The 26,002-nt window shown below is 48.5% G+C and overlaps 10 protein-coding genes across 10 annotated transcripts, besides 22 other annotated features; all 10 read left to right on the forward strand.

Moving 5' to 3' along the window:
- Tc00.1047053506327.10 (proteasome alpha 1 subunit, putative) lies at window positions 1-575 on the forward strand (the record flags this gene model as incomplete). The annotated part of the gene is made up of 1 exon (XM_806621.1): window positions 1-575. A coding segment is annotated over one exon (575 nt), but the record flags the coding sequence as incomplete, so codon positions are not given.
- Window positions 1-26,002: a sequence feature (heterozygous, non-Esmeraldo-like haplotype).
- Window positions 611-641: a microsatellite.
- Window positions 781-804: a microsatellite.
- On the forward strand, window positions 1,127-1,627 carry Tc00.1047053506327.20 (hypothetical protein, conserved; the record flags this gene model as incomplete). The annotated part of the gene is made up of 1 exon (XM_806622.1): window positions 1,127-1,627. The coding sequence occupies one exon, from the start codon at window positions 1,127-1,129 to the stop codon at window positions 1,625-1,627; it is 501 nt and encodes a 166-aa protein (XP_811715.1).
- Window positions 1,986-2,005: a microsatellite.
- Window positions 2,029-5,481, forward strand: Tc00.1047053506327.30 (hypothetical protein, conserved; the record flags this gene model as incomplete). Its single annotated transcript, XM_806623.1, has 1 exon — window positions 2,029-5,481. One exon carries the CDS (start codon window positions 2,029-2,031, stop codon window positions 5,479-5,481), a length of 3,453 nt encoding a protein of 1,150 aa, XP_811716.1.
- Window positions 5,754-5,786: a repeat region.
- Window positions 5,898-5,948: a sequence feature (T-rich).
- Window positions 6,038-6,063: a sequence feature (AT_rich).
- Tc00.1047053506327.40 (hypothetical protein, conserved) lies at window positions 6,078-10,688 on the forward strand (the record flags this gene model as incomplete). Its single annotated transcript, XM_806624.1, has 1 exon — window positions 6,078-10,688. The coding sequence occupies one exon, from the start codon at window positions 6,078-6,080 to the stop codon at window positions 10,686-10,688; it is 4,611 nt and encodes a 1,536-aa protein (XP_811717.1).
- Window positions 10,710-10,747: a sequence feature (GA-rich).
- Window positions 10,768-10,796: a sequence feature (AT_rich).
- Window positions 10,896-10,923: a microsatellite.
- Window positions 10,935-10,955: a sequence feature (AT_rich).
- Tc00.1047053506327.50 (hypothetical protein, conserved) lies at window positions 11,409-12,707 on the forward strand (the record flags this gene model as incomplete). Its single annotated transcript, XM_806625.1, has 1 exon — window positions 11,409-12,707. The coding sequence occupies one exon, from the start codon at window positions 11,409-11,411 to the stop codon at window positions 12,705-12,707; it is 1,299 nt and encodes a 432-aa protein (XP_811718.1).
- Window positions 13,765-14,988, forward strand: Tc00.1047053506327.60 (hypothetical protein, conserved; the record flags this gene model as incomplete). The annotated part of the gene is made up of 1 exon (XM_806626.1): window positions 13,765-14,988. The coding sequence occupies one exon, from the start codon at window positions 13,765-13,767 to the stop codon at window positions 14,986-14,988; it is 1,224 nt and encodes a 407-aa protein (XP_811719.1).
- Window positions 15,147-15,179: a sequence feature (AT_rich).
- Window positions 15,447-15,474: a sequence feature (AT_rich).
- Window positions 15,475-15,494: a microsatellite.
- Tc00.1047053506327.70 (hypothetical protein, conserved) lies at window positions 15,564-16,997 on the forward strand (the record flags this gene model as incomplete). The annotated part of the gene is made up of 1 exon (XM_806627.1): window positions 15,564-16,997. The coding sequence occupies one exon, from the start codon at window positions 15,564-15,566 to the stop codon at window positions 16,995-16,997; it is 1,434 nt and encodes a 477-aa protein (XP_811720.1).
- Window positions 17,818-17,880: a microsatellite.
- On the forward strand, window positions 17,969-19,837 carry Tc00.1047053506327.80 (serine/threonine protein kinase, putative; the record flags this gene model as incomplete). The annotated part of the gene is made up of 1 exon (XM_806628.1): window positions 17,969-19,837. One exon carries the CDS (start codon window positions 17,969-17,971, stop codon window positions 19,835-19,837), a length of 1,869 nt encoding a protein of 622 aa, XP_811721.1.
- Window positions 20,181-20,210: a microsatellite.
- Window positions 20,423-20,472: a sequence feature (T-rich).
- Window positions 20,787-20,826: a microsatellite.
- On the forward strand, window positions 21,697-23,184 carry Tc00.1047053506327.90 (serine/threonine protein kinase, putative; the record flags this gene model as incomplete). Its single annotated transcript, XM_806629.1, has 1 exon — window positions 21,697-23,184. One exon carries the CDS (start codon window positions 21,697-21,699, stop codon window positions 23,182-23,184), a length of 1,488 nt encoding a protein of 495 aa, XP_811722.1.
- Window positions 24,177-24,204: a sequence feature (AT_rich).
- Window positions 24,558-24,638: a sequence feature (T-rich).
- Window positions 24,777-24,821: a microsatellite.
- Window positions 24,908-24,935: a microsatellite.
- Tc00.1047053506327.99 (serine/threonine protein kinase, putative) lies at window positions 25,421-26,002 on the forward strand (the record flags this gene model as incomplete). The annotated part of the gene is made up of 1 exon (XM_806630.1): window positions 25,421-26,002. A coding segment is annotated over one exon (582 nt), but the record flags the coding sequence as incomplete, so codon positions are not given.

The following is a 26,002-nucleotide window of genomic DNA, read 5'->3' on the forward strand; positions in this document are numbered from 1 at the left end:
TAGCGGGTCTTGTCGCGGACGGCCGCATGTTAGCCCGCTTCTTGCGCACAGAATGTATGAACTATCGCTATATGCACGACAGCGATAATCCTTTGCCGCTCATAGCGGAAATTGTTGGAGAGAAGTATCAGCGCCACATTCAGTTTGCAGGGAAGCGGCCCTTTGGTGTGGGTCTTTTAATTGCTGGATATGACAGCACAGGGCCTCATTTGTATCATACAGTCCCATCTGGAGACGTATTTGACTTTAAGGCAACGGCCATGGGTTTGCGCTCACAGGCTGCTCGTACATATTTGGAAAAGCACTTTGAATCTTTCCCAGACTGTGGCCTTGATGAGCTTATTATGCATGCATTGAAGGCACTTGCGGCGGCAACCTCGGGAGGCGCGGAGCTAAATATAAAGAATACAACGATTGCCATAGTAGGAAAGGGCACACCTTTCATGGTTCTCACGGAGGAGGCAGCGCGGAAGTACTTGGATGGTTTTAAGATGCGTCCAGAGGACATTCCCCCCGCTCCGGAAGCTGAAGAGGAGGAAACTCTGCAAGAACGCTCCTTGGATGTGGAGGAGTGAGAGAGATCAGCGCCAACGGATGTCAATGAAGGCTTTTATGATTACTATTATTATTATGATTATTATATTTTCCCCTTGTTTCTTTCATTCTCCCTATTTTTATTTACTTTCTCACCGGAGCGTGCACAGAGTGATTCATCCAAACGGCATCTTCTCCAAAAAAAACCCAACAAAAAAGAAAAAGAGGGTATCCAAAAGTATAAATTATATATATACATATATATATATACTGAACGTTGGGGGATTTTGCACACAATAAAGATGAGAATTATGAAATATTGAACGATTTAGAGGGGATAAAAACGAATCTGCAGCTCGGAAGGAGTAAAATAGCAACAAATAGGTGTGCGGGGCTTTCAGTTCCGCAGTTTTGCATTTGCCAGATCATCATCTTCTACTTCTGCACAACTTTGGCGGCAAAACACTGTGATCTCGTTTTCTTTTTTTTCTCATGTCTCTGTGTTTGTGTGTACTCAGAACCTGGCACCCAAAGGATAGGGAAAATAGTAAAAAAAGAGGGAAGGAAAAGGCCTAAGAAAATTGTAGCGCTGATGCCACGTAAGGAAACAAAAAAGCGGAAGCGCGCTTCCAGCTCGACGAAGGAGAGTGTCTCTAGCACGGATGAACAGGGAAAGCGTGGTGGTGCCTTGTCTAAGTTTAAAGAGTTTGACGTGTCGGAATTGCTTCAAAAGCCACAGGAGGTGCCGGAGATCCAACCAGTGGTGGAAGAACAACCTTGTAGCCCCTGTGATGAAGTCGTTGCAGATCCACCACCCCTAACTGCGACGGATACCGTGGAGGCGACTTCCGAGGAGCCAGCAGCGCCTATCCCGCAACTCATCCCACCGGAGCCTCTGAAAGATCTCCCGCCGGATGAGGAGTTTGTTCCGTTACCCACAATTCAGGTCGTTCCAATGATGAACCGTGCCCTGGAGGCGCAGAGCGGTTTGCTAAAGGAGCCCGCACCACCAGCGTCCATTCAGCGTGTCACGCAACCTGGGGCGTTGCCACCAGCGATGCCTACCGCGTTAATGGAGCTCCTTAGCGGGTGAGTGGGTAGGCGTGATTTTTTGTTTCAAGGTTTTCTTGTTCTCTTGAATTGTTCCATCTTTGTGTGTGGGTCGTTCAGTTTGTATGAACTCTTTCCCATACTATTCCAATATCTACTTTGTGCATCTGCTCCGGTGTGAAGAGCAGTTAGGGGAGAATAAGTGTGGTGCGGTCCTTTTTAGGTATTTTTGTTTTGTTTTCTGTGTTTTTTTTTTACTTGTTTTTTCTCCGGAGGATCTCCTTCCTTCTTGTTTGTTTGGGCATTCGGACGGCGGGGCCAAGTGGAGGACGCACATATAAAAAAAGAAAAAAAAAGGGGGGGAAACGCGGCAAGAGGACGAAAAAGAGAGAAGAAGGAACATATATATATATATATATATTTAGTGCACAAAAATTCCTTTCAATGGCTGGAAAACGCAAGACGAAGAAGGCTGCTACCCCAGGAGCAACTGCAACAGCGGCTGCTGCGCCAACTGATACGGACGCCGCGCGGGGGTCGGGTGTCCCTGACGCTGCAGAACCCGTTCTGCTGCAGGAAGAAGGCAGTTCACTCGGGGAATCGCTTTATAAGGCGCTTGTGGAAGGAGCATCAGCCGATCATGTGGTGAAGGATCTTGTCCGCATTTACTCTGATGGCGGCAAAGAGACAGTGTGCTGTGCTATTCTGAATCTTGTGGGGAAAGCCTCAGGTGCGGCTCAGGTAGAATTGGACGGAAATGCACTTAAAGACGATGCGGACGTCACGACACTTCTGGAGGAGATGTACGCGCGGACCCAACAGAATGCCTCAGCGTATCCATTTGTGCGAAAGGAAACCAAATATCGTGTTTTTCGTACTGCATATCGTCGTTTTTTTGCTCGTCTTGTGGAGTTTTGTTATAATGCGAATATTCTTCTTGATGGTTTGCTTCTCTCGACGCTTCTGCGGTGGCTTATTGCCATGAGTGAGAGCAAAGCGCGGTGTTTCCGTCACACATCCATTGTTGCCCTTCTTGCCCTTGTTGGGGCTCTTAACGGCCTGATTCGGGACCTCAATCATCGACTGCCGTCACGAGGGCGGGGCAAAAAGCAGCAATTGAGTGCCCTACAAGAAAGCATTCAGACCATGGTGGAGTTACGTAATCATGTGATCTCTCAAGCCATACATCAACGTCCTCGCGATGTTGCACCTGAAATCCGACTTTTGGTGTTTGAGCAATTGGAGAAGTGGATTCTTAACTATGATGAGGAGTTCGCAGAGAACAAGTACTTTCGATATTTTGGTATGGCTCTGTACGATAAAAGACCCGAGATTCGTGCGGAAGCCCTAACAATGATTCAGAAGTGTCTTGTGGCGACTCCAGAGAGTGGGAACCGTATGTTTTTGTTTTTACAGTTTTTTGCAGGTCGGCTTGTGGAGATGTGTGGTGATGTCAACATGCGATGTGCGGAATTGGCAATTCGCGTCATGGTTCTTATTCTTCGTGTGTACGGCGAGGAGGCGGAGGGGAAAGAAATACTTGACAATGAGATGATTGATCGTGTGCTACTGACACTTTTTGATGAGCGCCCAAGCATACGTCATGAGGCTGGGGTACTTCTTAGAGCCTTCATAGACTCTCGTGTACCCAAAGATGCCTCAAACGGTGTTGCGTACCAGAAAGCTGCGATGGAGTTGTTATGCGCCTTTTCAGCAACTCTTCGATCGCAGTACGGTGAGGTCATGCCAGAACGTTACCTTATTGACGCCCTTTACAATCCTCTTCAAGAGCTGCCTCCTTTCTTGGAGAACTACGGCTCAATGTTGGATTTTGTTTTGTCAGATGATGCTTTGGAGGTGGTGGTGGGATTGGGCTTTGTAGCCGCGTTACTTGAAAAGTTGCGCTGTAAGTTGTACCTCGGACCCCTTCCAAAGGAGGACCGCCGTCAGGGCATCGTTAAAAAACTTCCACCGAACAAGCAAGAGGTCATTGACGCACTTGTTACGTCCCTAAGTCGCGATGTGGGTGTTTTATTGGATGGAGTTCTTGAAAAACATCGCGGTGATGTGGCAATTTTGTCTGGTGTTTCTGCGGTGATTGCAGCGATGGAGTTCAAGGCGTTTACTTCTTTGGAGCAGGTGGCACGGATCAATGCACTCATGACACTGATGCGCAAAGCCACTGCCGCACTGCCGCGCTGTGAGGAGGCACATCTTAACCAGATAACGTGTGCATGGCTTGGCTTTGTTGTTGAGGATCATCCTCTGAAGAGTGCGGCGAAGGGCCAGATACAGGAACTGTTGAAGCAGGTCTTGAAGCAACTCTCTGCATTGCAGAAGGGGAAAAAGAGGTCCGAGAGTCAATTGGAGGAAAAGGAACTGTTTCATGTGTGGGGCCGAATGAGTATTCTATCCTCCATTGTTTCGCTGGTGGATCAATGGGATTTATTGAAGGCATCTATTCTGAGGTACACCAACTCGAGCACCTCACCAGAGCTGCTGCGGTTGATTTTATCCACCTGCATGCGGTGTGTTTTGTGGCAGTTAAAGGTGGAACAGGAAGCGGCGGATTCTTTGGAGGCCGCTACGACAGCCAGCCAAATGATTGGAGAATTGGTAACGTGCATCTTCAAAGTATGGGAAATGGACTCGCAGAGACAAACTGAAAACTTTACCTTGCTTCCCGTGGATGGTATGGTTTATCTCTGCGATCTCTGTGCGTTGCGATGCTACACGATGTCTCAGATGGAGCAGGACGTATTTCTGGGAAAATTCAGTGAGTTGTCAAGTGTTTTGAGCAAAGAAATGCATGAAGCGAAGGAGAAACTCAAAAACGCCGGGGAGCTTTTTCGCGAGGGAGGCGCGCTCAGTGAAGTCGCACGGTCACGTCGAGAAGTATCACGTCTTGAGGCGTCCCAGTTGCGTGTGGCAACGGGTGTCGCGCGTCTGTTGATGCTCAATCGCCTTTCGGAGGATGTGGCTCCTCGTGTATTTCTGCAGTGGCTACATGCCCCCACCAAGTCTGTTTCCGACGTCTTTAGATTTTTGTTTCGTTCCCTGCGTGATCGCTGCAATGACAGTTTTACACTTGAGAAGTCTATTCTTATTGCGGCGTACCACCACTCTTCGGATGCGCTTTACCAGATGGGAATGAAACTCTCATCCATGCACTGGCCTCTTCCCGATAAGTACTACGCGGCATGTGTCAACATGGTCCGTTTTGGCATAGAGTTTGCCACAACCACGGACCCGGCGATGCTACAGGCCGTTGTTGCCTATTGCCCGAAACTCCTCAAGATGGATGCACTGAGTTTGGCGCATGCGCTGGCAGCAAATGAGACCCTGGCGAAGAGCACCGATCAAAACGCACAGCTCTTCATTTCGGCCATCCGTCGGGCCGCGCGGTTGGAGGAGGCCGAGGGCGCTACGACTCCCGTGCGGCGTGCCAAGCGGGTGCGGGAAGAAGAGATGTCGGAAATTATGGAGGCCAGCGGGGAGCACACACTCCAACCGCGTAAGTCACAGCGAGAAGCAACGGAAGAAGGAAAAGAAGAAGAGAATATGTTTACATCGCCAAGTAAAGTCAATTCAAGGTCCCGATCCGGCCGCCGCACTGCGGGGAAGGCACCGGTGGCGTCCCGTCGCGTGCTCACTGAGGACGGGTGGCGTGTACGTCCTGATAAGGAGGAGGTGGTGCCGAGTATGGCATCGTCAATCTCCGAGTCGATGGAGGCGACGCGTGCTCGACCAACAAGAGGCTTAGAGCGGTCGCATGCAAAGGCGGCGGCGGCGACAGAAGCAGCTCCGCCCACAGCGACCCAGGAAACAGTTCTCTCTTCGTTGGCGGCCGACTTCGATAATGATGAGGTTTTTATCGCCACGCAGGAGTACGATTAGAACGTCAACACGTCTCATCAGCGCCGCCGCAAGCCAATCGCGCCCAGCCACCTTCCTTCCTCCAAGGAAGAGCACAGACGACAGTTAGTTTATCCATAGAGAAAGTGAAGGATCAGAACTCCCAACGGGGACTATTGAGTAAAAGAAAGACCATAGAGTTGAGGGAAGAGAAGGAGGGAATGAACAGAAGGGAGGAAAATCAAAAAACTGAAAAGGAAGAGACATGGAGAAAAGGAAAGCAGAGAGTGGTAGCTAACATTCGCTATCAATTCAGAGAGAAAGAGAGAAGGAAAAAAAGAAGAAAATTTTAAAGGAGATTGGAGCGTGACGGTGAGACGATATCTTGTTATGCATCTCAACCTCTACACATTACTGCTGCTCACGTCCGGGGCTCATTTGGCACGTATGCTTCTCTGTTTTTTTTTTTTTTTTTTGCTTTTTCCCCCTTTTGATGTTTTTTTTTTTTTACAGTTTAGTGGCCTCATCTAGCGGATATTTGAGGGGAGAAGGGGGAACTGGGGTATTGGGTCCGGTGAAACTGTTCGGTGGATTGGTCTTTTTTTATTTAAATTTTTTTTTTTTGCTGCGAGGCGCCTATGACGCTGACCATCGTGGCACCTTCTCCGTCACTCGTGAGGAACCCGCGGTGCTGGAGTGAGAGCTGGGAGGAGCTTCGAGAAACGGCCGTCAAGAGTAGGGATCAGATTGTGCTTACATGTGATTCGGCATCCCCGCTAAACTCGGATAACTTCCAAGCGCGTTTGGTTTGTTACGTGCGCACCTTGCCACGCCTGAATGATGTCAAGAGCGCCTTGAGACGTTTAAATACACTACACGAGCAGGGCCATTCCTATGTTCGACGCGCGGATGACCCTGTCTCGCCAAACAGACAATATGACGGTGAGACACAAGGACACCGTGTGCCAAGACCCACCATATGGAAGGTTGAGAACTCTGTTGAGGGCGGAATAACAGTCATTGATGCTCTTTCTGGTGCGAAGCTTATGTGCATTTTGGAGCCAAAACAAGGTGTTATGGTGGCCTCAATGTTGCATGCCCCATTTCGTGGGTTTATCAACAGGCGACTTGAAGTAATTCCGATTGAGAATCCGCAAGATATTCTTTTAGTGCGGGAGTCCTCATTGATTAATACCGATTATGTGTGGGTGGGATTTATGGATGGTTCCATTCGTTTATTTCCAGCTGATTCTCGATGGGTGCGGGAACAGGATCGATCGGTGCTGCTGGCGAGAGGTCAATTGGCCGACCTGGTGTACGAGTTACCAAGACAACATAAGGGGGCTGTCATTGCCATAACGCGTAGTCCCTGCCACGATGATAGTGGGACAACCGATTTAGTCACTGCAAATCGTTTGAGTAGCTCTATTTTTGAGCTTACCGCCGCGACGTCGCGTGGGTGCCGAGAAGATCGTGAGCATCTCTCCCTTGTATGCACAGCGTCGGAGGATTCCTGCGTGGTGGTGTGGGATGTACGAAAAATTTATCGTCGTTTGGAGGCGATGCGGGCGTTATCACAGAATACAAGGATGGGAGGTTTTGGTGTTGAGCCGTCATTGGTATCGTTGGGGGGCGATGTAGTGACGTTTAATGTCCAGCCCACGACGGATCAGCACGGCTACACCGTGCGCTCAACCTACGCGCTAGTGAAGGTGCGGCCACTACTCCGACTGAAGGGCGGTGTCGGTGGGCTACGGACACTCAACTGGGTCTCCTCCGCAGTGACAACTGTGGGATATCAAAAAGGCCGTGACGTGGTGGCCATGACACGCGACCCAAAGGAAGATACAGCCTCGGAGCTCATCAAGAATCGCCGCGCTATTCAGCAAACAACTCGCTGGGAGAAGCGCGAGGAGCATCGCGTGATGCTTCGACTATCAGAGGAGAATATGCGAGAGGTGGAGAAGGAACTAGAGCAACTGATGCCGCCCCTTGCACCTGAGCCCAATCAGCGCAGGCGTGTCAACCTCATCATTGCTGGTGATGTTCATGGGACCGTCCACTTCTGGAATTTGGACGAAGAACTTGAGAGGGAAACGAGCGAGATTCATTCCATGTGCTCTACCTCTCGCACGGCTTCCGCTTCACGTGATTCCCGCGCCGGGCAGAGTCCCTTGCGCAGCCTTGACCTTTCTTTGAATTCAAGCAGGAGGCACCCGGCGGAGCCCGCTGTAACGTCGGCGCGCGGCTCCGTAGAGAGAATAAATGACGGAGGGAAGTTGACATCCCGGCGCCGAGAATTTTCTCCTCGTGTTCATACGGAGCGTGACACTAAAGGAAAAAGGCCGAATAAAGACGCAGGAAGCGAAGCGGCCGGCAAGGAACAACAGTCATCATCCGTCCCCTCACCACGTACCCCAGGTGACGTAAAGAAGCATGTAAAGGCCCGAAACACGGCCGCGGATAAGGGGGTGAAAACTCCGACTAGACGCGTCAGTAAACCTCCGTCTTTAAATAAGCCCGGCGTGCAGTTAGGGAAACAATCAAATATAACTACCCTACGGGCCCCTCATTTGTCCCCGATGTCTTCTGTTACAGCTGACAGGGCCAAAAAAGGCAATAATTTGGCCGCACCGGTTAGAATGGGGGGCCGTGGCTTAAGTTCTGCAAAAGGAGTAAGACAAGGCAATAATTGTTTTCGCACCTCACCACAGGCGAAGAATTCTCTCTGTCAATCTGTGAGGTCGCCACGCAGCAATTTGACTCCACTTGCCACGGGTCGAAGAACACCGCGGACAACTGAGAAGCAGCTCCTCCGAAGAACCTCCAAATTTCCGCGACAGAGACCTTCCAGGGGCTTGGAGGGCGTTTCTGACGTCAAGAAAACGAGGACTGGTGATAGTGGGTACTTTTCGACCGCTTGCATGAACAAATCGTTAAATATGCATCCATGTGAGAGTAGTGCAAACAGGAGCCCTTTTAGGGTTCCACGGGGTATGCCTGAAATAGAAACCAACTGGACAGTGCAGTGGAACTCTCCCAGAATCTCTAACTCGGGTTCATCCCCCTCATCTGGCCGTCGTAGTCCAACCCGACACCCTTCACCATACGACGCCACACATTCCGCTCGTGCAGATAAGGAAGCGGAGTTTAAAGAGTGGATAGGAGGTCACCGATATATCAACGACATGTACAGTCGTAATGCAAAATTTCACATTTCTCTTATAGATGGGGTTACTGTAACAGGCATTGCCGTGGATCTTCCTCCTATCATTACCGTGACGATGCGCCGTTTGCCGGACCCACCGGAACCTCATTATTCTCTCCTGGAACAGCCTACCAAGGAGGAAATTCGACGCCGGGAGTTAGCCAACAGCTTTTATTCTTTAACCGAGGAGCGTGCCCTCTTTTGTGTGTTTGAGCGGATTCAATTCTACGTCTCTGTTGAGAGAACACTTATGAATATGCAGTGTTCGCCCAAAGCACGCGTAGATGTGTTAGAGCAACGAGTTGGCCCCGGCCGATTGGAAGAGGAGGGTGTAATTGTGGGAAGGACTCCGTTTAATTTTGACATAGTCTTTCGAAGACATGTTCTAGAGATGCATTCACAACCCATTGTGCGCTTATTTATCGATCACCCGAGACGTCAACTCTGGGTGGCACGGAACCATGGACTTCTTTCCGTGTTTTCAACCGAGACAAAATCTATCATTACACGTGTCAAAGGCCCTTCCGCGGATGAGGCAATTGGGCCCCCGAATGCGGCGGAATGGAAACGCACACAGCGCGAAATGGCACTGTTTGGGCGTCGGCCGATTTATTTGGACTCGCATAAATCGTTTAGAAAGCATCGACCCGGATACTTTACGGGGTTCCGGCCCATTTCCCTTCTGCAGCAGTTCGAACTTATGCGAACGTCTTTGGTGCATGAGCTGGACTCTGAGCGCGAACTGTCTACGCCTGCTTCAGAGACAGTTCGGGTGCACCTCACAATTATTGAAGGCAAGGACGCGCTCGATAAACATGCAAAGAACCGTGAGATTGGCCTGAGCGTTTTGTTAGAAAAGTTGAGGGCTTGTCGTCAGCACGCGTTGACAGTGCGTCAGGCGCAAAGGGATCATTACAACGCCCTCTTCAATGGGGCTTCCTTTCGGATAGGGTCTCTGATTGGACGGTGTGCGACATTTGGTGTCTTGCACGCCGCACGTAAAATCTTTTGGTCCTGGGCACATCACCGGGAATACTTCCCTCGTCAGTACGTTCTGCGACAATTGCGGCAGCGGGGGATGAAGCAACTTTCAAAGGTGACAAATGCGGTGTCGTTGAATTTTGAAATGAGACTCAGGGGTGAGTACTTCACAAAGTGGCGTGTGTCGGTGCAAAAGCGCCGAACTTGTCGTCTGGAAACCTGGTTTGCAAGGTGTTTGCAGGCGCAGGTAAGAACTTCTCTCAGAGAAAGGTTTGCCAACTTTATGGGTGATCGCAACCGGCGTCAGCGATATTGGTTCATGTGGAGGTCTTTGTTGGCTCCGACAGCACGTCCCCCATCGCTCCCCGCCCTTTGCCGGAGCGTGAGCCCTTTAAATAGCACGGGTGTCACAAAAATTTTCTCACCATCTTCTGTGCAATCCATGCGGAGGAGTTCCACTTCTCGCCCGAGAGTTCCAGAGAGTAACGGGGTTTTCCTGGACATGTATGCCATTATCCGTCAGATTTATGGTCTTCGTCAGGAGCTGATTTCTTTTAGAGGGGACGTTGGATCGGACAGCGTCTTGGATTTGGAGGACCCGTGGTTTGACGCCATTGAGGCTGCCTCAGAAGAGGCGGAGGCGCAAACGGCATACGCACTGAAGCTTGCTGTTTTTAAATTTGCGTTGGTCCCTTTTTTGGAGAGTCTCCTGTCAACCGCTGAGGGGGTTCTGCCGTACATCCGTGAGTCTCCCGTCACCGAGGAGGTGCGATCGATGCTTCGGGGCTGTTTGCTCTGCGTGGATTACCTGTATGCGGATGCGGAGGATCTTACGTCAACGGCCGCAACGAGACGGAGCGGCAGAGCCTCTACGGGTTCCCACCTTTCTAAAAATGGACGGGCAAGTCTTTTGCTTGACATAACGACACGACGGGAGCAGGAGATGCGGCAACTCTTCGATGATGCCATGGAACAACGTGAGTTCCAGAACTCGATCGAGTCCATAGCCGCACAGCGTGACACCATTGCAGAGTTTTTGCGTGTCTGCTCTGGACAATAATTTATTTGTACGGAAGCAACTGAGGGGTGAAGAAAGAGGGAGTGGGAGAGGGAGAGAGACGCTGCGGAGAATTGGCAACAAATATATTTATTTATTAATTTATTATATCCTACACGTAGAAAAATAGAGAGAGAGAATTGTGTGGGTGAATAGCGTCTTGAAGTAAAAGCAAATCAATGAAAAACAAATATGCACAGAAGAAGGTTTAAAAAAAAAAAAAAAGAAAGAAAAGAAATTTAATTTACCTTTTTTATTTTATTATTTTTAGCTCATTGGGGGAATCGGTGGGATGAACACAACGCTTCTTCTTGTGGTTTGGTACATGTTTTATTGTAATTGTCTTGTTTCTGTTTGCTTTGTCCTTTTTCTTATTACTGATTTTTACCGATAAGAGAATGACAATGGGAATGTGAGAGGGAAGAGGTGCGATGGACACCCGTCAATGGAAGTGCAGGGAACACACTTCGAAAAAAAATACGTCATTTTGCGGTTATTGCCAACTTTACACGGCTCATGCTTCTTGTATGTGTGATGGCCTTCTTACTAGTATCCCTTTGTTTTTCTCCTCTTCTCCTTTCTCCCCTGGCGTTGTTTGATTATTATTTTTTTTCTCTTCTTTACCTATCACCTCTCTGCTCGCACACCCACTCCTTTTATTTGGCTTTATTGACCGCGAAATGGACCAGAGGAACGAAAAGAGAAGAGTTTTAATCTCTCCGCATGGCCTCCGTGAACCAATCGATCGAGAGCAACACGAGTAGCCTGCAGCGCTCTGGGCTAAGCATGAGTGTGGGGGACACAAAGTCCATTGTTCTTGCACTCCAGGCCCTGCAAGACAAGATACGCCGCCTGGAACAAGACCGCAATCACCATCAGGATCAGTACGAAAGAGCCCTGCAGGCACACGAGGCCTACAAACAGGACATGGAGCATCAGCTGGAGCGGGAACGTACACATCATCGGCAACGTGAAAAAGACTTGCAGGAGATGGTGCAGCGGGCCACCACGGAGAAAACAAAGCTCCAAAATACTTTGGAAGAAAGTCGGAAAGACTTGGGGACGTTTCGAACGGAACTAGAGGAGATGCTTATTAAGGAGTGTGACGCTGCACAAAAGCGTGAGAATGCGTTGGCTAGCGAGGTGGACAAGTTGCGTCAAGAGTTAGAGGAGCAACAAAAAAGATACCGTGCGCTTCTTTCATCAATCGAAGAACTCCGGGCCGAGAAGGAGGCGGCACTCGACACCAACCATCACTTAGAGCAGGCAATACAGGAGCTTATGCGGATTCAATCGGGACGTGGGGTAAACCGGACACTTTTACGAAGTGGTGACACTAGCCGGCTGACGGCAGAAGGAGGCAAACGTCGTAGTCGTCGTGGTAGAACTCACAGCAGCGCTGCGGTGAACCTAGCGAATCGAACTGGTTACTCGCGCCGAATTTCTGAGCCTCATCAAATGGATAGCCGCCCAACTTCCATTGTTCGTTCCAGCAGTGCTCGGCACACGTACCGTGACCCGACATATTCCTCTATCCAGCGCGATGTTCGCAAGGAGAACGGAACCCAAGTAGTCGATAACAGCTTTGCTGGTGAAGTTGCAAGGCCGGTCTCGTATGCGACGGAATCGGCGGCACGGACGCAGCCCTCAGTCCCATTGGGGGGGAGGCAGAATGGTGCCATGGCGGAAGTTTGTCAGGAACTGGAGAGCGAACTGAAGAGCCTTCACCAGCAGTACAAGGAGACTGTGGAGCGGGCGGCCGCCGAAGAGATCTCTGCGGAAGTCGTTGCCGCAGCGTTGAATCGCCTCGCAAAACTCATGGATCGCAAGAAGGAGCAGATTCAACTCATTAAAGAAGCTCAGCGTGACATGGCGGCGGCGGGAACAGTAGTCGATGTGCCGACGTCGCGCCCAACTGGCGCGTCGAAGCGGCGGCCACCTCCGGTAGGGTCAGACAAGGTCACACAGCGCAGTCTCATTGTCAACGAGCTTCGCTCTTTGTTATCACCGCAACATTCGTAGAGAAAAAAAAGGGTATGGGCCAAGAAAGACGAGACCGCGCAAAGAGGGGGAAATATTTAAAAGAGGAATAGTCAAGGAAAAGGAAGAAAGACCCAAAATAGATGGATGGGAAAGCTGATCTGCTGGAATTATAATGGGGGGAGGGGGATGTAGAATTTATTATTGACAGGGAACATGTGAAATTTAAGGGAGAGAGGATGGCAGATGATTATGTTTCTTCATGTCCTTTTTTTTTTCTTGTTGTTGTTTTTCACTTTCATGTTTTTCTGGCTTAGAAGTTCGTACGCGTGTTTTGGTTTTATCTTTGGCTGGTTCTCATTGAGGCGGCGGCGATTCAGTGAATGTGGCCGATGTTTTTTTTTTTGAAGATCATCATTCCATGCCAGTGTAATTTTGGTAGAGCAAATAGAAGGGAGGTGGGAAGGGAAGGTGGTGTAGGTTAGACGCCTGTGGTCTGTTGCTTTCGCATCGCGTTGGTTTTTTCTTTCCTTTTATTTATATGGCTGTTAGTTTTCCCCCCATGGACTACGTCTCTCTCACAACTCCGGCGGTGGATGTTTGCGAGGTTTTATAGGAAAAAGCAATCCGAATAGTGATGCGCAGTCGCGTTGCATGTATGCGTGTGGCTGCCTCGTTATTTTTTCATATCTCGTCTTCTTTGTTTTTGTCATCTTCTTTTTTTTCCCTCCTTCTTCCGTGTTCCTGACGAAATCGTTGTTGCTGTAAAAGACCTTTTTTTTTGTTATTGTTATTCTTGTTGTTTTGGTCGCCCCTTCTCCTGTGTGGCTTGGTTTTCCACACACACACACACACACTGCTTGAAGCTTCTTTTTGTTTATTTTTTGATTGTTCCCCCCCTTACATACACGCAACTTCGTGTCTTCTCTCCTTGTGCTTTTACCTTTGCCTGTCGTTTGGTGGGTGTCTGCAGCCGGTGGCTTTTTGGCGAAGGGCGAGTTCGTGGGGGAACTCCACCCCAACACAACAACCGACAGATTCTCTTGCGCAGGTGCGTAGAAGCGACTCGTCGTTGTCGGCACGAAAGAGCGGGCATCGAATGGATGCGGAGGAAAACCCGCTTGCGGCGGATGTTATGATGGCATCTTTGGATGTCCTTACCCACAATGAGATGGGGCATCTTGTCTACGCCAGATCCAACCTCTCGTCGCTTCGCCTCACATCCATTGAGCTGCTTGGAGCATACAAACACCTGCAACGTATCTCTCTCGACGACAACATGCTTGACTCACTCACACCCCTGCGAGAGCTTCGTTCCCTCGTGTATCTCTCGGCAGCAAATAACAACCTTACCGATGAGGTTTTTGATGATCTTGCACCATCCGGCACCACCTTGGAGAGACTGAACCTCAGCAGAAATCGTCTAGCAAGCCTTCGAGGACTGCGTCTTCTGCCGTTTCTTATAGACTTTTATGCGGAAGAAAATCAGGTGACAGAGTTACGTAACGAAGACTTCTCCATGCTTCATAGCCTTACACGGCTTAATCTGATGTCCAACCAAATTCAGCGTGTACAACTGGATACATTTGCCGGTTGTTTTACTGTGCGTTTTCTTAATCTTTCACATAACGCGTTGGAAAAGGTGCAGTTCGTGATGCACCTTGCTAACAATCTGGAGAGTTTGGATTTGGAACACAACAATATTAAGAGTCTCCACGGTTTTGATATTTTGCGAGAACTGGTTTATCTTCGACTGGCGAATAATGGAATTGAATCATGGGAGGAGCTGGAGACGCTGTCAGGGCTCATTAACCTCCGGCATCTAACGATAGCAGGAAACCCCATTCTGCGGAGGCCTGCGAGCAGCTCCCTCACCAAGTCAATACCGGAGTATTCGGAATTCCAGGTTTCAGCGGATATAGACTTTTCTGCAGGTAAGCGTTCTGTCCTATTTGACTCATTGACAGGTGCTGAGGCCAGTAATAAACTAGTCTCTTCTATGGTGGTGCCCTCTGCCAGAAATCTCGTCAAGGACGTCACTATGTTGTCTCGCAGACTTGAGGAATGGGATGTCGATGGGTTTCGCGAGTTGGAACGGCTCCCGCTCATTGAACAGCATCGATTTCGTGTTATTAGCATTTTACGGCAATTACTTACAATTGATTCCGTGCCTGTATCTTCAGAGGAGATTCCGCGGGCGCTGCGTTTGTTCAAAAAGAAGCGTGGGACGTGGAATTTTGTGGGAGGCAACATTTTGCCCGCGGGATCTGCCGCCCGGGCAGTGGAATCCCAACGTGCAAAAAATGGCAGCGGTATGCCGTGAAGGGAGGTAAGTGCGGCCCATGTACAGAAGAACAAATGTGGAAGGGCGTCATCCACATGGTTGGGAGTGGGGTTCCAATAATATCCAGCAAGAGCAAATGGAGTGCATCCCTACAAGAGAGAAGAGGAAGGTGAGTGAAGGGAGGAAGAGAAAAAAGGAAAAAAAAATAATAATTATTATTATTTTTTAATGTATGTAAATGTTTTACACCCTGGGCTTTTCCGTTTCTCCTTCACCACCTCATTTACTCTTTTTTTTTTGTTCTCTTTGTATTTGCACTCATGGATGTATGTATTATCCGTGTGTATTCTTTTGACTCTCACGTGTAATTTGTTGTTTTATTTATTTATTTTCTTGCTTTCAATGTGATTTCTTTTATGTTTGTTTATTTCTGTGCGTGTATTCTTTTCTCTCTCTCTTTGGATATTTCGTTGTTGTTGTTTTGTCTTTTTTCCCCCTTTTTTATATAAATCTTTTTTATTTTTAATATATATATATATATATATTTTGCATTGCGCGGGCCTTTCGAATTGTCTAGTGAAGAGGCTTTTGCTGCCGTCACCAACCCTTCATGCATGCTTCGCCCCTCCATCGTGTCGACTCTCTCCACGAATGCCGTGCTTTTAGAGTACCGCAAGCATCACAAGCCACACAGTTCTGGAGGCAACACGTCACGGTCCTCGTCAGTCATTTCGCAGCGTCCTCCTGACGGCGCAATTGTTGTATTGGAAAATGAGGGAAATGACTCGGATGAATTTTCCGTGCGGGAGGCGATGTCACCAGCCATCATGTCAGCATCTGATGAGACTCGCATTGTGAATACAAAAAAGAATGGTGGGCTTGAAAAAAGCAACGCTCAGCAGCGTATTGCCGTTGATTGGGATTGGGTCAACCATGAGACGGAGCAACAACGGGTAAACAGCAACATTTCCAGTGTACCTTGTATTAATGACCAACAGGAAAACATAAGTTTCTTGGATGCTGTACGATTGCTTAAAAATGACAGATATACCTGGGAGCCCTATGTTTCGGCACACAGATTTAGTGAAAACAAAAAGAGCAACTGCCTCATCTCGCTTATTGAGCGCCTTAGAGACATCTTTTGTTGGTGTAGACACTCTTATTCGAGAGATGGCATTGTTAGTTCAGATCCGGACTCCATATTGCACCATGACACGGAATTTACTCTGACACTACCCTTTGTGCCATTTGACCACAGCTACTCCATTCACCGACGATTACTAATCACCATTTACCACAATTTGTTTCGCCAGACGAAGAATGGGTCTATCAATGGTGGCACTCGTCCCGGTGCGATTGACTGGGAAGTGTTAGGGTTTCAAGGCAGTGATCCAGCAACAGACCTTCGCTTTACAGGTATTCTTGGTCTACTGCAGCTTGTTTACCTGATTGAGTATTATAGGGATTTTGCGATGTTGTTGTGGAATACCTGCACAAATGGCGGCAGTGGGTTACTTGTGTACGAGGAGCTTCCGTTTGTGCTTGTGGGGTTTAATTTTTCAGCCGTGATTCTTGACATGCTGAAGGATAGTGGGTTCTATACAGAAATAACACGTCGGGCTCAGGCTCTTTTCTACAATAAAACAAGGGCAAGTCGTCTTCCCATTATAAGCGATAGTGAGAAGGCATTAGGGCGTGAATTCCCACTTCTTTTTATCTGTTGCGAGTACCATGTTGGTTGCTTGTTCCTCTTCTGGGAGTGTTGGCATGACCTGAAGATGCAGCGCGATGGAAAGCAGCCAACCATTGGGGATTTTGGAGTTGTCAAGGCGAAATTGTGCACAAAGCTAAAAAAAAATGGCCCCCAGTATGCTTTTGATGCCTGTGCAAAGGCCGGAGATCCCTTTAATACGGCTTTCCACGCAGAAAGCGCGGTGATGCCCGGCGCGATGCAGCTGTCGAAAGATGATGTGGCTATTGGAACCAACTGGCCCCAACCGCAGGAGGGAAGGGAGGGGGAAGAATTGTGGCGGTCCGAGGGAAAATAAGAAGTTATTGTAGTTTATGCTTGATATTTCTCTTTTTTTCTCTCTCACTCACTCTGTGTACATTTGGGGTTGTGTTTTTTTGCGGTAAGCTTCCAAATTGGTACGTGTGCTGAGGGAATTGTCGGGGAGGGGCTGCTTTGTCCCGTAAGAGAAGTCCAAAAACAGCATCGGAGACGTTTGTCGGGTAGGAGACAAGAGAATCCCATTGGCGATGATGTGGAGGAAATGTATGTACATTTCCGGGGTCATGACATGTAAATCGCCGCGGGGAGCCATTGTTAATTGGCGGCAGGGTGTGGCGTGCGTTGCAGAAGTGTGTGGTGGGAGTGTTGCAGCACGCACAGACAAACTTCCACATGCATGCACGCAGACAATGATAAGTCTTTTAATCACTCTTCCTTCTTCCTGTCACTATTTCTCTGCGAATACGACGACAAGGTGACCGATGATGGCGTTTTTTATGTTATTTTACTCGGTCATGCCTTGGCTTTCTGTGTATTATTTTGTTTGGCTTGTTGTCACTGCTGCTTTGACTGCTGCATTCCGTGAATTGTTTTTTTTTTTTCCTTGCATGATGAAGCAGCCCCAACAAAAATTCTCTCATGGCGGCACATGACCCGCGTGCATACAATTTGAAACCGTTCGTTTATCTTTTTTTTTCCCCCCTCTGTTTTTTTTATTTGTATTTTTTTTGTCTCTGAATGCGCTTAGCATTTGAAAGACATCGGACCCAGGCGGTGCATAAATTGAACTGTCAAAGAAAAGTGGAGTGAGCACGCAACGAAGGCATTAGTTGTACTGCACAACTCAAGAGGGAAAGATATATATTATATATATATATTTATATATTTATGTATATATAAATACATATAATACATACATAAGTATTGCAGGCGCCTTGGAGAATTGGTGGACCCAGTAGACACGGCGAGCGGGGTGGAAGACCGCTGCTATTTACCCCAACGCCCCTGATGCTGAATCTCCGTGAAGTATTGTTAAATTCCCGTCAGTGCGTCTCAAGCCAGCAGCGGATGGAGCGGTGCGTTCTTCTCTTCCCCTTTTACGCCGTTTCCCCCGCCTACAGCACCAAAACTGGTACGCCTTCTCCGAAGGCGGAAGAGGAGATTTGTGAGCGAGGCAGCCGGGATGCATTCCAGCTCATTGGCTCGCTGAACGACAAGACGGTGCCAGCCGGTTTAGAGGACAGTTTTGTCTCACAGGTGCAACTTGTTCGGGCGCTTAATAGCAGTGCATTCAGCACTATTTTTTTGGCTACCAGAGGCTCAACGCAGCGAAGTGACATACAGAAGGAAGGCAGCCAGCTTCCGCCTTTACACATGAATAGTGAGGTTGGGGTTTCTTCGTCGTCTCGTCCTTGTAGTGTTTCTTCGGCCGCGATTACTTCCCCGCCCCTTCGGCAGCAACAGTGCATCGTCGTAAAATTTATAGAATTGGGGAAAGAAGACAAAAAACTTCGGGAACTTGCCAATAGGGAAATCCAGTGCCATCAGTCCTGCAATTTTTTCTCAATCCCACAGTTCTATGGTGTCTACACGCGCCGCCTGTGCCCAGAGGCCCCGCCACACCCGGTGAAGAATCCCATCACTGCACATGTGTTGGAGATGGAATATGCCAACAACGGTGATCTTTCTCAAGAGATTCGGCTGCGTGTGAAGAATGACTACAAACTCTTCTCTGAACGTAATGCATTATTGATTTTTGAACAAGTTCTTTTGGCAGTGGACTACCTACACGACAAGGGGATCATTCACCGTGACATCAAAGCGGGAAACGTGTTTCTTTGCAGCAACGGGTTAGTGAAACTGGGTGACTTTGGGCTGAGCAAATTCACGCCGGGTGATGTCAACGAGAAGAGAAATGGATCGTTTGTGGGCACGGCGTCTTATATCACGCCTGAAATGTGGGAGCGTAAGCCGTACGGTGGGAAGGCGGATATTTTTTCCTTGGGGGTACTGTTGTACGAGATTTTTACACTGAGAAAACCATTTGTTGGAAAAGATAAAAATGAAGTTAGGCAAAATATATTAAAACAAGAGCCGAAGATACCGTCTCATGTTTCACCTGAAATTGCCAGCATCGTGCTTGCAATGTTGCAAAAAGAACCCGATCTTCGTCCTTCTGCTATGGATGTGTTATTGTTACCGCTGATGCGAAACACATTGGCGAGTTTTCTGAAGTCCGTGATTATGGATGGCATGAATGATACTCTGCGACGTGGGAGGGAAATAGGGAACGGCAGCGTTAGCGATAACTTCGCAGACAGCACTCGTCAGTCAGGTGAAAAGGCGACTGTATACTGCCGTCTCTTATCGTGCGAACGAGAGAAAGTACTGCTGGATTTATCCTGGGTGTATCGACGAATTCTTTATAAGGCAGTAACATTGTCGAGTAGGGCAAGCCAAATAAGGTTGCAGTTGTCAAAGCTGAATGCGCTGACAAGGAAGACGTCACAGGTACTTATTGAGGGTGAAATACTGAAGGAAAATAGTGGCTGCTGGAAGTTGCGCCATTTGTGCCTGCGTTGGGCAACAGACTCAACTGATATGAGTCCACAGCAAGAGTCAGCGCATTCTGGGGTTATTGAACTGATATTGTCGCTTAAAAAGGACTCAGCCGAGAGCACTCGTACATGTGTGAGCTCGTTTATTGACTGTTTTGAGGTTCTTGAGCGGTACGCCATGGATGGGGCAAAATATGTTTTTGCATTGCTTAGCAGGACGGGGAAAACGATATTCTTTCAAGCCTCCTCTGAAGAAGAGAGACAGCGATGGATATCTTTCTGCCTTGCCTCCATTCAGCACAATAACGGGTTGGCGTAGAGGTGTTCTTCCAAGAATATGGCCTGCGCGTTTTACGAGGCACTGGTTCCAATATGAGTCGTCAAAACCCCAGCAGGAGGATATCGGTAGTTATTTTTCCTTGGAAGGCGAAAAAGCCTCGAAGTGTATTTTGTTTTGTTTTGCTTCTGAGTCGAGTACGCCAAACAACGCATGACCTCACCGCTTACCTGGGAGCGACACCGCACTCTTACCCTCGATAAGTTTTTATTATTGGAGTTTATTATTGTCACTATTATTTTGCATTGTCAGTGGATGAGGGCGCGTACAGACATCATTGTTGGCGAGTGGATGTCACAAATCGTTTTGTTATATGTATGCTACATGTGTGTGTGTGCGTGCGTGCGTGTATGTGAAAAGGATAATCAACCATAGAAATGATTGAAGGAACTGTGAAAAGAACGAATAGAGGATGGAGGGAAACCAATGAATGTTGCAAATGGCTTATTCTTTTACTTCTTTACTGCGGAGATTATTTTTATACGTATGCTCCATGTATTTATTGCCTTTCACGAATTTCAAGTGGAAGGCGGCGGGTTGTGGGGGATGCTTATGGCACGTCAATGATTTATTTGTCTTTTCTCTTTTTTTTTTTTCTTTCTTTTTTCTTTTTTTTTCTGCATTTGTCTTTTTTACGTTTTAGCCCCCCTCTCCCCTTTTTCTTTTTTCTTTTTTGAAGGCTCTTTTTTTTTTTCTTGCTGTTGTTTTTATATGCGTGTGTGACCACTTTTTTCTTTTTTGTGTGCATGAGGGAGCGGTGAAAAAAGGGGAAGACAATGAGGAGAACCGCCCATCTACAGATCGGGATCACTGCCGTTACCGCTCTATTCCGCACTGGTGCAACGGCCCCGCGCCTTCTGCCTCTGCAAGGGCAAACACGTAAAGAAACCGCGCGGTTCAATGCGGGGAAAAGAGAAGAAAAAAACCGAAATATTTTTTCTTTATTTATTTATTTATTTATTTATTTTTTTGTGGAATATCTTTTCTTTTAATTTTCCCGACTTTTTTCCCAATTTTTTTTTTTTTCTTTTTTATGACGACATCTACACTGGACGGGAAGTACGTTTTTGGGAATCATTCAGCCCCGGAGTGAACGCCTTGGTGTTCGGTGGCACTGCGTCCAGGGAGTGGATGTAGCCTCAGGCCTTTCCTGCGGACAGGTGGTCCTGCACGTTGGATCCAAAGGAGCACAGTGGGCGGCAATGGGAATTTCCGGATGTGTTCAATGAGGCCGAGAGCATCACAGCAAGCCACGCCCTCTGTTAAAGCAGATTTGGCGGAACACACACACACACAGTGAAAAGAAAAGGATGGATTGGATTAATTTTACCACCTTCGCATCAGCGTGTCGCCGTGGCAGAAAGAAGGAGAGGGAGGAAAAAAGGCCGTGAAGGATGACGTGGGAATTGTGCGGCTTTGCCTGGAAAAACAGATTTTCCGCTGTGATCGCAAATGGAACTCCACTTGGAAACAACCACTCTAATTGTGCTTGGCAATGCTGACTCCCGTGAATTGTTTCTGGAAATGTAACATCGAATCGCCCCCCGTTGTCGTTGCGACATATATTGGCTTTGACCTTTAAAAAAAAAAAGTTGTTTGGGGTGAGGCAAAGGCTCTTGAACGAAGCGGAAATAACAAAGTTTTCTAGTTTCTACAACCCTGACAAGTTTAAATTATTGTTCTTTACATCTTTATCTTTTCTGCTACTCTGTTTCCCAACGTTTTATTTTAGTTACCCGTTTAGAGAACAGTGCTTTCTCCACAATTAGTCACTACAGGATAAACCTTGGCAGAGAGGATAAATACATACGCCACAGCACTGTTGACTGGAGATATCGGAGATGCCTTCTGGGGACGCGATGATTCCCCGCGTGTGTCGCACCTTCAGCGATGCATTCGCGAGTGACGAGGCGACGGCGAAGGAGCAGGGGAAGAAGTACTGGATCAGCCGGGTTCTGGGCTCCGGTGCGACGGGCACCGTGCTGTGTGCGAAGCGTAGGTCGGATGGACAGTCATTCGCCGTGAAGGTTGTGGAAATGGAGGGCATGTCGGAAGCCGACAAGAACCGCGCACAGGCGGAGGTACAGTGTCTGCTGAACTGCGACTTCTTCTCAATCCTGAAGTGTCACGAGGACTTTGCAAAGAAGGACCCTGCGGACGAGGAGAATGTTCTGATGGTAGCACTGGTGCTTGACTACGCAAATGCCGGGGACCTCCGCCAGGAGATCAAGAACCGTGCCAAGGCGGCTCGAGCGTTTCGCGAGCACGAGGCGGGCCTTCTTTTTATTCAGGTCCTGCTTGCAATCCACCACGTGCACTCACGGCACATGATCCACCGCGACATCAAGACAGCCAATATTCTTCTTTGCAGCAACGGGCTTGTGAAGCTCGGGGACTTTGGATTCAGCAAAATGTATTCCGCCACGGTCTCGGGCGATGTCGGCAAGACATTCTGTGGCACGCCGTACTACGTGGCGCCAGAGATATGGCGCCGGAAACCGTACAGCAAGAAGGCCGATATCTTTTCCCTGGGGGTGTTGCTGTATGAGCTGCTGACACTGAAGCGGCCGTTTGATGGCGAGAATATGCAGGAGGTGATGCAGAAGGCGCTAGCCGGGAGGTACGATCCGCTGCCACCGACGATTAGCCCCGAGATGACGGAGGTTGTGACGTCGCTTCTCTGCGGGGATCCGCATGCCCGTCCCTCGAGCAGCAAACTGCTCAACATGCCCATCTGCAAGTTGTTTGTTTCTGGCCTGCTCGAGATTGTGCAGACGCAGCCCTCCTTTGCGGGCCCGCTACGTGACACGATATCCACGCACATTCAGAGCGTGAAGCAGTCACTGAAGGAGGAGCGGCGTGTGACTGTGAGGCAAATGGAGGAGTCTCAGTCGGCTGCAGCCGCGTCCACGACGATCCTGGAGGGGGCGACCCCCATGGGGAGCGTGGGGGACCTTACGCTGTATGAAGGCATTGTGAAGAAGCAGAGCGGTGATCTCGCGTGGAAGCGCCGGTATTTGTGCATCCGCGGGGCACTCGAGGAGGGCGAGCGGCTGGATGTGGGCAGGATGCCGAAATTCAAGAGTCTGGACCTTGTGTTGGCCGTATCGAAGGAGACAATGCGGCAGCAGTGCATCACGACGCCATTCTCTGAGTTGGAGGACGTGTTCCCTGTTGCAAGCAAGTACACAGGGTCGAATGCGCAGCATGTGTTTGCCGTGGCCTTCAAAACGGGAAGGCGTCTTCTTTTTCAGGCACGCGGTGATCCCGAGCGAGATGCGTGGATGCAAAAGATTCAGCAGACTCTTGGTATTGATGAGGCTGACTAACTTTTAGGAATTGTTTTTTATTCCGTACCAAGTTTTATGTGTTTATTTTGTCTGTATTTTTTGACGTGTTCCTTGCGGGTATGTTGATGTTTAGTCTGGGCCGTCTGTGGGCTTTGTGTTCAATACGGATTTGTGAGGTGTCAGCGGGGTCACCCTTTTTTTTTTCTTAATGTTTTAGTGGAGATTTTTTAAATTTGTTAGTGTGTTTTCTTCGCTGGCGTATTCCAAAACCCAAGCACCCCGGATGCTGTCTTTCCGTTTTCGTGCATATTTGATGATAGGAGCACGCGCACAGGACTGACCAGTGTGCTGCTAACCTCTTTTTTTTCTTTTTTTTTTGTAAGACTTTCTTGAGGCCTGGGAAGAACGCATTGCAAATCCAACGTTGCTGCGGGCTGCACCTCACCGCCACACTCTAGGGACACATTTACGTTTAGGATGCGTTTTTTTTTTTTGTTATTGTTGTTGTATGTGCCATTATAAGCTTGCTGCTTTTGTTTGGGATCTGGTAGAGCTAATAGGCGTGCCATGATAATGCCTGATATGGAGAACCCGGACGTGCGACGTTGCTGTGCTAGCGGCACTTTCATGCGCAGGCTCTTTATCTTTCTATTTTGCTGCGGTGGGGAAGGGGCGGTCGAGAATGGAAAAAAAAACGTTGCGTAGATTTAACTTGCGTTTTTGCCTGTTTGCCTTTGCCACGATTAAATAGAGAGTACTGGCGAGTGCCCAGTGATGCGAGGATGTGGTGGCGGCTCTTGGTTGGGCGTATCGACTTTCGCATTATCGGTGGGCACTTTCACCGCCCTCCGCACTTTTGTTGAAATGGAGATTGTCCGTTTCACTGTTTTATTTCCTTAATTTTTGTTTGCTTGTGTCTTTCTCTCTTACATCTGTCTTTGACGCTTGCTGCTGTGGCCCCTTGCTTGGAGGGTTGCTGCTGCCGCGATGCAGGAGGCGACGGCAGAGAATTCACATTGATATTTATACGCAAATAAATATTTATTGTTTTTTTTTATTGGTTTTGATTTTATTTTCTGCTTTTATTTGTGGGCAGGCGAAGCATGTGGCTGCTAATTGCTTGTGAGGTTTGCGGGTGAATGGAATTGTGTGTGGTGGGGCGGACAGTGCAGTGTGCACGCGGTTGCGGTGGTGCCAACGTCGCCTCCGGCCCACCACACATGAGGGAGATACGAAGACAAGGGCCCCCCGTGACAGATGAAAGCAGAGGTTGCTACTGTCAGCTGTGAAGCAGAAAACGATAACTGAGGTGGTGGATGAACGGCGCGTGGAAATGAGGGGTGCATTGTCACGTGAACGAAGACTAACTTCAATGAGGTTGGTATTTACAAGTGTGCTATTTTGTTGATAACTTTTGCTTTTTTTTTTTTTTTAATTTTTGCGTTGATTGTTTTCTGTGTATTCACGGTCCTTTGCTTTTTTTTTTTTTTTTTAATCCTTTTAATGGTGTGTCTCCACACGCCACTTCGTTCGTGTCTCTGGATTTGATCCAATGCTTCCACAGGCACAGTCACCCAATAATGTTGCTTTAAAAAGAAAAGGGGAGCAGGGTTATGTGTCTGCATGTTGTTTATATCTACATCGATCTACATACATGTATATACATATATATATGTCTGTGGTCTGTAAGCTCCCCGGAGGAACTGTGAGCCACAGGTGTTGGGAAAAAAGATGGCAGAGGATGAAGAGTGAGAGGGAAATGTTTTTTTTTTTTTTTTTTTTTTTTTTTTAGTGCAATTGGAATGTGCGGTAATGGCAGACATGAATGAGCCTGTTGTTCTCACCGACAGAGAGAAAGGGGGCGGAGAGGAAATAAAAAGAGTCATTGGACGCACGGGCGGATGAACGGAAAGGCTCTGGACAAAAGGCAAACATCGTGTAATTTCACATTTCTTTCTGTCCGACGCTAAGAAAATGGGGGCGTAAAATTTCCGCCCGCCCCCTTCCTTTTCTTTTTTTTTCCTTCTAATAACTGACTCCGTGCACTTCGGTGGAGCGGGGAGCTGCAGACGTCCTCGCGCAAACAGTGCCACCAGAACAGACATGCGGCCATGCCCCCCCTTTTTTTTTTTTTTGCAAACCCGTCGCAGGAGTTCGCAAAAAAAAAAAAAGCATATGCATTTTTTTACTTATTTTGTCTGCTTTTTTATACATTATGCAAACAAGAAGAGGATAAATACATACGCCACAGCACTGTTGACTGGAGATATCGGAGATGCCTTCTGGGGACGCGATGATTCCCCGCGTGTGTCGCACCTTCAGCGATGCATTCGCGAGTGACGAGGCGACGGCGAAGGAGCAGGGGAAGAAGTACTGGATCAGCCGGGTTCTGGGCTCCGGTGCGACGGGCACCGTGCTGTGTGCGAAGCGTAGGTCGGATGGACAGTCATTCGCCGTGAAGGTTGTGGAAATGGAGGGCATGTCGGAAGCCGACAAGAACCGCGCACAGGCGGAGGTACAGTGCCTGCTGAACTGCGACTTCTTCTCAATCCTGAAGTGTCACGAGGACTTTGCAAAGAAGGACCCTGCGGACGAGGAGAATGTTCTGATGGTAGCACTGGTGCTTGACTACGCAAATGCCGGGGACCTCCGCCAGGAGATCAAGAACCGTGCCAAGGCGGCTCGAGCGTTTCGCGAGCACGAGGCGGGCCTTCTTTTTATTCAGGTCCTGCTTGCAATCCACCACGTGCACTCACGGCACATGATCCACCGCGACATCAAGACAGCCAATATTCTTCTTTGCAGCAACGGGCTTGTGAAGCTCGGGGACTTTGGATTCAGCAAAATGTATTCCGCC

This window comes from Trypanosoma cruzi, genomic scaffold, assembly GCF_000209065.1.
Source record: "Trypanosoma cruzi strain CL Brener 1047053516435 genomic scaffold, whole genome shotgun sequence".
NCBI lineage: Eukaryota > Euglenozoa > Kinetoplastea > Trypanosomatida > Trypanosomatidae > Trypanosoma > Trypanosoma cruzi.